General features: G+C 38.8%; 1 protein-coding gene across 7 annotated transcripts in view; it reads right to left on the bottom strand.

The window, feature by feature from the left end:
* tln2b (talin 2b) overlaps positions 1 to 12,113 on the bottom strand; it is a 98,356-nt gene that overhangs the window by 42,823 nt on the left and 43,420 nt on the right. For all 7 annotated transcript variants that reach the window (XM_017305321.2, XM_017305320.2, XM_081608211.1 and 4 more), the window contains exons 9-17: positions 11,878 to 11,982; positions 9,090 to 9,245; positions 6,043 to 6,144; positions 5,855 to 5,931; positions 2,712 to 2,895; positions 2,386 to 2,499; positions 2,037 to 2,145; positions 1,036 to 1,244; positions 686 to 784 (exon numbers count right to left, since the gene is read on the bottom strand). In XM_017305321.2, coding sequence (XP_017160810.2) covers positions 686 to 784; positions 1,036 to 1,244; positions 2,037 to 2,145; positions 2,386 to 2,499; positions 2,712 to 2,895; positions 5,855 to 5,931; positions 6,043 to 6,144; positions 9,090 to 9,245; positions 11,878 to 11,982 — 1,155 coding nt within the window. The remainder of the gene's footprint in view (positions 1 to 685; positions 785 to 1,035; positions 1,245 to 2,036; positions 2,146 to 2,385; positions 2,500 to 2,711; positions 2,896 to 5,854; positions 5,932 to 6,042; positions 6,145 to 9,089; positions 9,246 to 11,877; positions 11,983 to 12,113) is intronic.

Below are 12,113 nucleotides of genomic sequence, written 5' to 3' on the forward strand. Positions count from 1 at the left end.
CCAATATAATGTGACTTGTGCATAAGTAATGTACGAGAAGCAGTAAGGCTCGACGCACTAAGGAAGAAGGAGGCAAACTGTCAGACTATCAAACTATAGTCTGTCAGCAATATTAAATAAAGGTGCACAGAGGAATTCAGGTTCAGCTGTATTGCAACTTGATGGACCCTGGCTTGTGATTGGCTGATGGACTTTTCCTGATCAAAGAAAATATCATAGCTAAGCAGTAACAGTTTGATCTGACATCATCACTTAAAGTTAGTTAGTTTCTCTATCAGAAAGAGAAAACAGTGCAGAGTCTTAATTTAACAGAAACTTATTGGCTTAAGATTTATGAGAATGTTTCATTTGTTTTTGTTTTGATTTTTGTTTTTTATATATATCTAAGGAGACCTTTAAAGTGAGGAGAACATGTTCTGTTGTAAGAACATGAATTTCTATGTCAAATACATAAAGCAGCACCAGGGACAGGCTAAATACTACAGGGTTTAAACACTGTATAATCTTTCTACTTTAAAAGCACTCCATCTGATGCTTTGTTTTAAAGTGGCAGGCCAACAATAAAGCCTGAGGTAATTACATAAGAGCGTATTGACATTTTTAAAGGGGGCCAGAGAATATGGGTGTGTGTGTCTTCCTGTTTGGCCGACACAGCCATGGAAACAGTGAGTGGGAGGCGTCCAACCTGGAACTTCTCATCAGTCTCGCCCTCCCCCATGTGACGGAGCAGATCCCCGCTGGCTTGTCCAATGCTTCCTGCTGCAGTCAGCACCGTCTGTCTCGGCTGCACGAGGGTGACATCAGCACATTCATTACACGCGGCTGGCCAGTTCCCACAGAAAACACTCCAGTGTGATCTAAAACAAGATCAAACATCCCTCTCTGGCAAAAAAAAAAAAGTAAAAAAGCTTCCGACTTGCATCTTTCTCTGGGAAATTGTTAAAATTAGCAGATCAGCATTTTTGCGTATGTGTGAATTGTGTGGGATTGCAGCTGGGACTCTCAAACCAGCGCAGTAATCACTGGGTGCCTCACCTCGCCGGCAGCAGGCTCCACGGACCTGAGCAGATCTGACACTGCTCCTGCCAACATTCTGGCGGCACCCATGAGCTTGTGTCCGCCTCCCACTTCATCTTCCATCAGCGCTGCGAGGAGCTTCACGCCCTTGGACATTTCCGTGAGGTTGGAGGATATGGTAGTGATGGCGCAGCCGACTGCCGTGTAGTCGGTCTCTGTCGGCTCACCTGCAGCGGAGAGACGGCCGTCAAATCAGCCAAAACTCAATCTGTGCCTTTGTTGTGCGTCTTAATTTACTGCTGCAGCACTGACTCAGTTGGCCACAGGGCAGCTCATGTGTCATTTGCTTTTACACGCACATCAGTGTCATGATTAGAGCCTGTTTGAAATGTCTCAGGGGAGATAAGGAACTAATAAAGCAAGTGGCTGTGCAGAAGAAAAACTTTGAATGCGATAGTGAGGGGCGCTTAGGTGAACTCTAGCAGATGGCAAGGTTAGATTAAAACTGGAAACTGGCGTTGTATCAAAGAACACGGGGCAGCTGGGAGAGATGAGCTTCAGAGTAGATGTATTAAGATGTATTTATTAGGAGAAACAGAATACCTATAGAGGAAACTAAACCATCACCCAGTCACTGATCAAAACGGACTAAGGAGATGTTACAGCCCTTAGCGCCTCTCCTCACGCACATTTGATTTTGTCGTCGTTTTTGCATCTCAGCACTTCCATATGCCCACATACCACACGTGCAAGCATTTGGACTGCGCCACTGCTACTGAAATTCACATTCCATTGTAGTTTTTGTTAATATAAATATAATTTTTCTGCACCTTAAGCACAGCATGGTCTCCCATTTTTTTTGTATGACCCTGAGCCGGTCGTAACAAGAAACATTCATTAATTCTTATCTTGAAAAATTCACCCAGGTAGAAAAAGGCATAGTGTGACCGTTTAAGAAAAAGTAAAAATAGCTGAATGCAGCTGCTTTAAAGTGTTTAGTATGTTTCCAGGGAACTCACCTGCTGTGAGATTGACCACAGAAGCTGTTCCAGCAGTGATGGCATCAACCTGAGAATGGATTTCATGTTTTGATTCATCCACTTTGTTCTGAACCCAGACCCTGGATGCCTTTTGGAGGAGGAAAATAAGAGTCTTAGACATTCATCACAGTAGGAGATTTTTGATCATCCTAATTCAAGCCCAAGGCTAGCAAAGAAAATATCCTGAATGTTTACAGTCTGCTCTAAAACCTAATTATTCTTAAAAAGTAAGAGAATCGAAATTAAAAATCTGCTCTGCATTTACATACTGCATTTATCTATCCCGATGTACACTACGAAACTGAGAAATGAATATGGTGTAACTCACCAAGTCATGGCCCAGTGGAGGCAGATTATCTACTTGTCCCAGGTCGGCCTGCGCCTGCTGAACAGCCTTCATGCTGCTGTTAATGGTTCCCATTAGAGCCTGCTGGGCTAGACTCTGATAGCAGACACACAACACACACAAAGTGTATTTTGTGGAATGAAATTAGAGCTTTCTGTGCATCTTCCAGTAAAGAGTCGCTGAATCATTGTCCTAAACAGTCAAATCACATTAAACCTGGAAAAAAAAATGTTTGCATCTTCCAAATGATGTTTTGTTTTTTCAGGACTTAAAGAACAAAGGATGTGAAGGTGTGTTATCCTACTCACCAGTGGAGGCATGTGTCCTCTGTGCATCTGTCCTGTGGTGATTTGCTGCTGAGCAGAAGGCATTGTACCCACACTGTAGTTATCAGGGCCACCAATGGAGCCAGAGCGTATAATGCCAGGAAGGGCCACTGACCCATGTTCCACACGACCAACCCTATTGTACTGCTGTTGCAAAATTGTGGACCTAAAAATAAATGTAGAAAAAAATAGGTTAGTGACATAATTTTTCAGTGTAAAGTTGATTTAAAAGGTAGACACAGGCAGAAGTTATAAGTGGAAATAAAAGTAGCAATTATCCATTGTTGGTGGTTTTTTTAAAAAATTTTTTTTAATGTTTGGTCCAAACTGCTGTTGTCATAATGTTTGGGACACTGGTTTTGTGTTTTCGCTTTGTATAATGATTTGTCAACCTTTTTTTCACGTTTACCTCATTCCTTAGTTTTATGAACCCTTGTGCTTTTGTTCTGTAACTTAGCGTTTCTTGTGTTTATATTCTGGTCCCTTTCCTTTTGTATTATGTTTCCCTGAGTGAAATTGTTTATTTTGACCTGCTCTGCATCCTCCATGCATTTGAGTCCTGCTCTTCACCATTTCGTGATCATTTTAGCTAAATAATCAACATCTCTTGGGGATACACTATGGACCACAACAATGTAGTTCATATAGCTAAGGAAAAAAAGAAATGAGTAGAACATTTTGAAATCACAATGTTGTTTCCACCACCATCATCTTTCAAAGTATGGTTAGTGTGTACAGGGTAATGTTAGCTTCCCTTATCTGATAATGTTTTGTATACAAGTCAAAATGTTCTGTCTTGGTTTCAACCAAACAGAGCGCCTTCATCCACAAGTTTGCTGTGCCATTTTCATGGCTGCTTGCATGCTTTTTGAACAAAGACTCATTTTTTAAGGTGAAATGGGGCCTGAAACTGGTGTACTTCACGTACCACGCAAAAGCTGTGATATATAGAAAACAAACTTGGCGGGAGAATTTGTGGTCCCCCATTGCAAACTCTGACCTGCTGCATCCATCACCCAGAATTGGCACTGCTAGAAGATTTTGCAATAGGGAGAGTCAGGAAGGAAATCCAAACTATTCGGGCGTTATGTATTGATGCACTCTGCCGCTATATCCTGCAGGGGATAAAGGCTTCCCTCTCAGCTGCTGGCTCCTAGCCCCCTTTCCAAACTCCTAGAGTGCAAAGGAGGTGCGCTGCCGCTCACAAATTTTATTTGTCACGCCGCTGCTGTGAATACCAAATATGAGATTTTTCCAATTCTCCACTTCACTCACATAGATTTCTCCCATGTGAAATTGTGTTTTCTTCCTCTTTTAACTGACCTGTCAACCGTGTCAGTTGTTTATTTTTATTTTTTTCCCTTTCTTACAATGCTGTTTGCTCACTGTTTTCTAACAAACCCTCAGAGAACAGGTGACGTCTAAAGACAATTAGTTGCACTACATTTTATTAATGGGAATCAAAATAAGACTGGTTAAAAACAAATACACTACATGGATCCCTTTTTTCCTTCCACTTCACAATAATAAAATATTTTGTGTTTGTTCATTACATAAAAATCCCAATAAAATACATTAAATATTGCAGTTGTGTGGAATGTGGAGAAATGTAAAGGGAAATAAATACTTAAGCAGCCAATGATGTTCAATCAAATGAATATGCTCATGTTTTTGATAATAACATCCCAGAGATTGATTTAGACCAGGAAACATACAAAATGGTAATTAGTGCACAACAATGGTCACGCACCAACAATCATTCCCACAATGAGCAGGCCTCGACAGAGAGAGTACCGCAGAAAAACGGGGTTTTCAAGTCCAACTCAGCAGATGCTCCCGACTCCATTGGTTAATTACAGCTTGTTTAGAAATGCATCAATTATGTTTTTGCAATGGAAACCTCAACATGAGTCAGCTGGCGCACGCACATGGGGAAATATGACAGCATATTTTATCAGAGAGTAGTTTCTGCGGGAGCCATGTGAATTTCCACTGATAATACATTTTTCAATCTCCACTTCCCATTCACACTCCAGTTCTGCAGGAGACCATATAGCCAAATGCAGAGATAGATTGTCTCATGACTGCAGCGAAGCTTTTTCCTGCCTCCTCTCTACGCCATCCTTGTGCGTCTGACCCCGAAATCAATCTTACTAAACATGGATGTCTTCATTGTTTATGCTTCTATGCCTCCCGACAGGAGGAGAGAGGACTGCAGGGAGATGAGACTTCTCACAATACAGATAAGACCGAGATGTATATTCATTCCATTACTCATAAAAAACATGTAGCACCATTTAGCAACTTTTTTTTAAAACCAGCTAGGAACACAAAATGATTTTACAGAGATGTGAATATTTGTCACTCAACGTTCATGCTTGGAAAAAAGCACATCCTAAATAAATAACGTTTGTCACAACAATCCATTTATATGTAGCATCCTAATTTTCTCCTCAGGTAGAAGAGACTGAATCATGAAAGAAAAGACGAGTGGGAAAAAAAATGACACACTCAAATTTATTTTTCTATTCTACTTTTTCCATAGAGCGAAGGCGTTCTGAAAGTAAAATGAGAAGAGACAGAACCTAAATACGGAACAAAACATGCTTTTATTTCAGTGGCTCAACTACGGTTAGGATCATACTCTTGGTTTTGCAAAACACCCAGAGAAGATGATCTTTATAAATCAATGTTGTCATAACTGTTTATTAGACTTATTGATGCTATTTATCTACTTTAACAATTTGTGGCTGGGGTTAGTGCAAGTGGACCAGAAGCTAAAAGTGGGAATGACTGCTCTAATAAACTAGGATTAATAACATAATTTATGATTTATTTCTAAACTTACAAATTATGTAGCTTATTTTGTTCATTACGCAATACATAAATGGTCTTAATCTGACAAACTTCCTACTTATCAACCAGAAACAACAGATTTCATAGAACCATCTTGAAATCCACAGGGCTGTGTTTGTGTTTAAGTCTGGCTTATCTCTCTTTCTATAAATATAAATCCACAGGCAATTAAGCAGTAAGATACAAATGCATCCAGATTCACTACTATGCAGTAGGCTTGTAAATAAGAATGGTCAGCATCTACAGGGATTAGTACAACCAGTACTTACTTCTTCGGGGAAACTGATTCCTCCAGCATTGTGGATTCCTCGTCTCCCTCAAGGCCAAATCGGTCCTTACTCTGCTTCTGCATTGGGAAGACAGAACAACAAGCACCATTGATTGTTTGAAGAGACTCCTTGAATGCACAGTAACATTGCAGTAATATAAATAACGCTTTCTTTTTTTATGTTCTTACCTTTTTCAGAATGATGTCAATGTATCCTGCAATAAGCTGGGATATCTGTTCACCTTCTGTTGTCTGGACAGAGTAGTAACTTTCTTGATATTCTCCAAAATCCTTTTTAAAACAAGAGAAACCGTGTTTTTATGCCACAGTGTACTGTCATCTGTCTTAATGCAAAATAATTTACCTTCAACTGGAGGAAGGAAGTGTGCAAATGTGTTCAGATTAAAAAAATGCATCACCGAGGGTTAGGGTCTGAATACATTTGGCAGTACTTTCATCATTTCTGACTCTCAAGGAAAAAAAGACTGGTTTCCGTAGAGCATCCCATTTCTCCAAAGAGTTGATTTCATGTGAGATGTAATGAATCTGAGAAGTTCTTACTTCAAAGCTTGCAGTAGAAACACAAGAGTTAGTATTTTTATTTTAAATGAATGCTGGCAAACATACCTTAGGAGTTCTTTTTTTGTTGTTGTTTTTTAAATTTACATTTTCTATTAATCTATCAATGAACTAAGCCTATCCAGCAGCAGAAGAAAACAACTATAAGGCTTAAAAGAAAAACGGTTTTTAGATATATAATACATCTAAATTGTGTGCTCATTCTCCCTCTTTACCTCCATTGTTAACTCCAGAATAACAGCTGTCTAGCATTGTGAAAATATTACATTTTAATATTTCTTTTAGAATATAATACAATACCACTAAGTGTTTGAATGTATGCATAAAACAGAGAGAATGAGAAATAGAGAAGTACATTTCTAATGGGAGTGTTAATATAGAGTTCACATCAGACATCGGTAATCATTCAATTAATTTAACAAATCCAGATGACCTTATAAATGTGTGTAAAAATAGATTATGTATTGAACACACATGAAGTTTATTCAATACAAAAACATTTGTTACCGACATCTTCAGTTAGGATTTTGGATATGCGCTGCTCAAGTGGGATTTTGACCTACTCTTCGACACAAACTAATGTATTTTCAAATCATGAAGGTTCTGGGATCCTCTTCTATGAAGTCTGATCTTCAAATCTTTCTGTACATTTTCAATTGCATTCAAGTTCAGTGACTAATGGATCTAGCTGTCTATTTTCTTTCTCTGAAACCATTAGAGAGTTTTCCTGGATTGTTGTTTGAGCTCAATGTTCTGCTGAAAAATTGACCCTCGTTGAATCTTTTCAGATTCCAATAAAGAATTATGTGAAACCTTACTACATTTTGTCCATCTTTAATTACATTCAGTCTGTCTTTACCATATCTTGACAAAATAGCCCCCCTTATCAAGAGGTTCTTATCTCCACACTGCATTGTATTTTGTGGCTGATGTGCCGTTTTATTCCGCGTCCAAAGATGGCGTCACAATGACGTCTGAAGAGTTAAATGTTACTTCATTTAAACAGAAAATATTCTCCAGGTCACTCAGTGAATTGTCCAAATGTTATTCAAACACACTTTAACACGCTTTTCCTTTGGCAGTGGAGTGTTGTGCAATGAGTGGGCATAGAGACCACTCTGCAACTGAGAGGAACAGTTACTGTTTTCATGTAAAAAAAAAAAAACTGCTTTCTGATTCTGTTGGTTCTTTGATAAGGTTCCTGATAATTCTTCTTGGAGCATTCAGAGGTTTAAATGATATTAAGATTGTATCCCTTTGCATGAGATTTTTTTGTGTTTTAGAGTCGTCATCATTCCCGTGTTTGCATCCTGTATGGTTGCACCTATCGGTCACTCCAGTCATTCTATCATTGTCTGTCATCTGGTTGACTTTCTCTAACTGAACGCTACATTTAGGGCAGTACAGAGAAGTCACCCCACCCTTATGTCATCAGGCTGCGATAATGAAAGAGTGTTGAACATGAGAATAGTGTTTTAAACAAGTATACAACTGACTGCTGGCAGATGCCTAAATCAGCATTACCAATATGCACTAAGATGGGGAAGTTTATGTCTAGCTTAATAGGATAAATGTTCTAAGCTGGCAAAATGAGAACATTTTCTTTTCAAACTGCATTATTTTGGCATTTATTGATTTGCTTCTAAATAACCATGTCATCATAATAGTTTCATAGTCATAAGTATTGGATTTGGACATAGTTTAGAAATTGCAGTGCTTAAAGTTATTGTGGTTCAAGGGTTGTGGTTCCAATCGGGCCGGCCAAGTGGGGCTGCTTTGAATTCAGCAGCTGATTGGTTTAGAGTCAGCAGTTGGTTGTTTTGCAGTCAACCGTTGATCGGTTTTAGTTGGCTCTCACTAAACTGTTCTTACTGTATTTTGTTTAGAGTGCTCTTTTTAATATTTTTATTATTATTATTTTTAATTTGCGATGAATTCCTCTCAATATTCTACTGTTACCTGGTCCGATGATGAGGTCATTTTTTTCCTCTGCTCACTCGCTGATGAATGAGTGCAGAATGAGTTAGATCGGTCAACGAGGAAAGAAAAAGTTTTCCGCCGCATCTCTGAGGAAAAGGCTTCGGCCGGCTACATTGGAACCATTGTTTAGTTTTAAAAATAATGACGTCAGGTACAGCTTCGATGGCGCCCTCGGTTATATGTAAACACAACAGGGCTGCAGTACGGGTGGAACTGGACCGAAGCCGTTCCGTTCCGTTCCTTGCAGTGCAAAAACGGCTTATGTCTGCAAAAAGGTCAGAATTATGAGTGTTTTTAATGCTACACTCACCTCAGTATGTTTCTTGAGCAATACTTTGGTAATGAGAAACCTTTTCAAAGGCCATTACTTAGGAGCTGATATAATTAGCACTGGGGCAGGAATGCCTTTTTTTCTGAGCATTATTTATATGTTCTGCACTGATTCCCTGTATCTCTTCACTTTCCTTCACATAATTCCCAATCAAATTTGCCTGATTGTGTTTGTTCACCTAGATTGCATGGGTTGCTACAGACATGCGATGGAAATTCTACACCAACAAGCTATTTTAAGTATATTTACAGAGAAAAGCATTGGTGTTTCTTGTTTTATTTCCCCGCTGTTTAAGATTAGGAGTGGTCTGAAAATAGTGCCGAGGACTTGCACAGTCAGTCCATACCAAGGTAAAACTCTTCGGGGAGGCTGCCCATCTCTTGACTGTTGTCAGGGGCCATTCCTGTACCACATCCTTCGTCTTCTCATCCACTCGCATCACTGACTCTTTGGTTATCCCCAGCAGCCTTGGGACCAGCTTATTTTTACCCTTCATCTTTTCCTGTCAAAAAGGAAAACATCAGTCAAAAAAACCACAAAAAAAAACCCAACAACTCATAGCTCGACACCTACACAGATGATTCATGCAAGGTAAAAATGCAAAAATACTGGTGCCATTCAGCTGCTGCTGCTGTAATACAGATGTTGGATCTGTGGGCTCTAAGCTTCAAATGGTTGAAGTGGGGGAGGGAAGCTGCGAAGTGACCCGAACTGCTCTGGCTTGTTTAACTGCTGCTTTATTGAACAGGGTCTCCAAAGGTTTAAGTCACTGTCAGCACAGCAGCGTGGAGCCTCCACCGGCTCTGCTGCCCACTGAAAATCTATCACAGCTCACTTCAAACACCAAGCGTAAACCTAGCTGCCCTTCAGAGGCGGAGAAGATGAAAAAATTAGCAGTGTGGTGGAGATCCAAAGGTCATATTTATTTATATATATGCTGTATGGTCATATTTATTTATATATATATATATATATATATATATATATATATATATATATATATATATATATATATATATATATATAGAAAGAGGGAAACATTTGTTTCGCTTTATCACAGGGTCAGAACTTTAGACAATAGCACAAACCCAGAACACGTCATATTTGGAGGGCCCTTAAACTCAAGGGCAGATAACATTATACTAGTGTTCTTTCCATATTTATGCGAGCGTTGATTGTTTCAGGTTCCATTATTTAAACATCATAATTTTCAAGGCTTCATTCAAACAGTTCCTTTCTAATTTAAAGTGGAGAGATGATTTATTGTGTCATTTAGATTAACATGCCTGAGCAAGAAAATGCAATTAAGGCATTACAGCATACACACCAGCACACATGACTGCAGCAAACCTACATTTAGCACACATAACTGAATGAATGCAATTACTTTCGGGAACTGTAATTTTTTTTTTCCCCTCTTTGTGTTTGTGTGTTTACAGCAATACAAAGCTTTTGGCCTCTGAAAAACTGCAGTGATTAAAGACTCACAGATGAGAAATGGCGGGTTCCAGAAAAAAAACAAAAAACACTCCAACAATGCCAGGCCTGCGCTTTTCCTTTTGCAAACATCAACAGCTGAGTGCAGCGAGAGTAAATTATTTAGCAGAGTCTTGAAATCTCCATCACTACCTCTTCCCTTTGAACACAGGCAGCGCTTGTGCATACACGTTTCCATCACGGCATACAGAAAAATGATTTGAACCCAGCCGTGAGCTTTAACCATCAAGCTAAAAATGTAATTTATTATCCATCAGAACTATGCTCCTTTGGTTTTGCCCCCATTTATTTCACAAATATGTGACAAAATGGGGGTGTTGTCAGAGAACACTTGCTTGCAGACTTTATTCTGTTCATTTGCCGTGTTTCCATTCCACTTCTGTACTATAAAACTAGAGCAGAACAGAACAGCAATCGTCACAAGCTTCTACTCAGAAGCCTTCTATTTGAGGTGATAATGGGGCTTTAGGTGCTACCAGCTTGCCTCCATAGCTGTTTAAGCACACAGGCTGTCACAGTGAGTATCTAATACTTTATAATCACAGTGGACAGTTGCTGCAAGAGCGACATTACATGCCTACATTTAAGTGCCACTGGTCAATTACAATAACATGAAAACTCTGGTATTATCTACTGTATATATTTGGTCTGGATTACAATGGACGATGTAATCCCACCTGTTAAACTGAATCTTTAACAAGATTATTGATTATGCTAATTAAAGGTAAACACCTGAAATGCAAACAGAATGCATGACAAAAACCCAGTGACAAAACAAAAAAAAAAAAACAGAGGAAAAAAGAAAACCCAAAAGTATTCAGCTCAAAACCCTATGTGGTCAATCACAGGGTTTTATGTGATTGACCAGCACAAAACAGTGCATAATTGTGAAGTGGAAAGAAACTATTTAAAAAAAAATGTTCCCCCTTATATAATATATCAAATATAATAAACATATTTTGGGGTATGTCCCTACCAGCGGTGCATCTCTAGAGACTGAACACTTCACTCGTGGTCTGTAAAAGAGCTTCAGCTTAGTCATTTTGAATTGAGAGTGTCTGTGAACATCAACTGTCAATTCTCGCCACAGATTTAGGCTGGACTTTGATTGGACAATTGCAACACATGATTATGCCTTTGTTTAAAGGATTGCCCTGTGTTTACCTCCTACTGTCTCCATTTTACCTATGACTAGGTTCCCTTTCCTTCCTAAGGAAAATCCAAAGGTAAAAAAAAGCTACAATTTGGTCTTAGCTAAATCCAAACAGCAAATAGGAACTCTTATGGATTTCTTTCAACAGTAACTTTCTTCTTGTCATTCTTCTACAAGGGCCAAAATGTGGAAGTGCTTGATTAATAATTTTCCCGTAGACAGAGTTTTCCAAACAAATTATAAATCTCTCTTTCTAGGTCTTCACATGAAATCTCAACAGAGAAAAATCCATTGATATTTGTGATTATAACATCACAAAATGTGTGCAAGGTGTAGTTCCACTGCGGCAAAGCACAGTAATGATTAAAAACAGTAATAAACATATCATAAGCCACAAATAACTTGGAAAAATGCAAAGTATGAGTGAATATATATATATTTTTTACATACATTTAAAACTTTCATGGATTGATTTAGCTCCTACCTTGACAAGGAAGAAGGACACTCCATATGTTGGCAGAGACCTGGCAAGCTTCACATACTTCACTTTCCCCTCGATTTCTGACATTTCTCCACAGTTTTTATGTTCCTGGAAGAAAACGACAGTTACGACATTCCAAAACATGTTAGCAGCTTTTAAATGCTGTGGTCTACATTTTATGCGAGTAGTTTGTTGAGTGAATTTTTTTTTTTAAATAGCTGGAATTTCTGAGGAGTTCT

The sequence above is a fragment of the Poecilia reticulata genome, chromosome 6 (assembly GCF_904066995.2).
Source record: "Poecilia reticulata chromosome 6, P_reticulata-male-v2, whole genome shotgun sequence".
Classification (NCBI taxonomy): domain Eukaryota; kingdom Metazoa; phylum Chordata; class Actinopteri; order Cyprinodontiformes; family Poeciliidae; genus Poecilia; species Poecilia reticulata.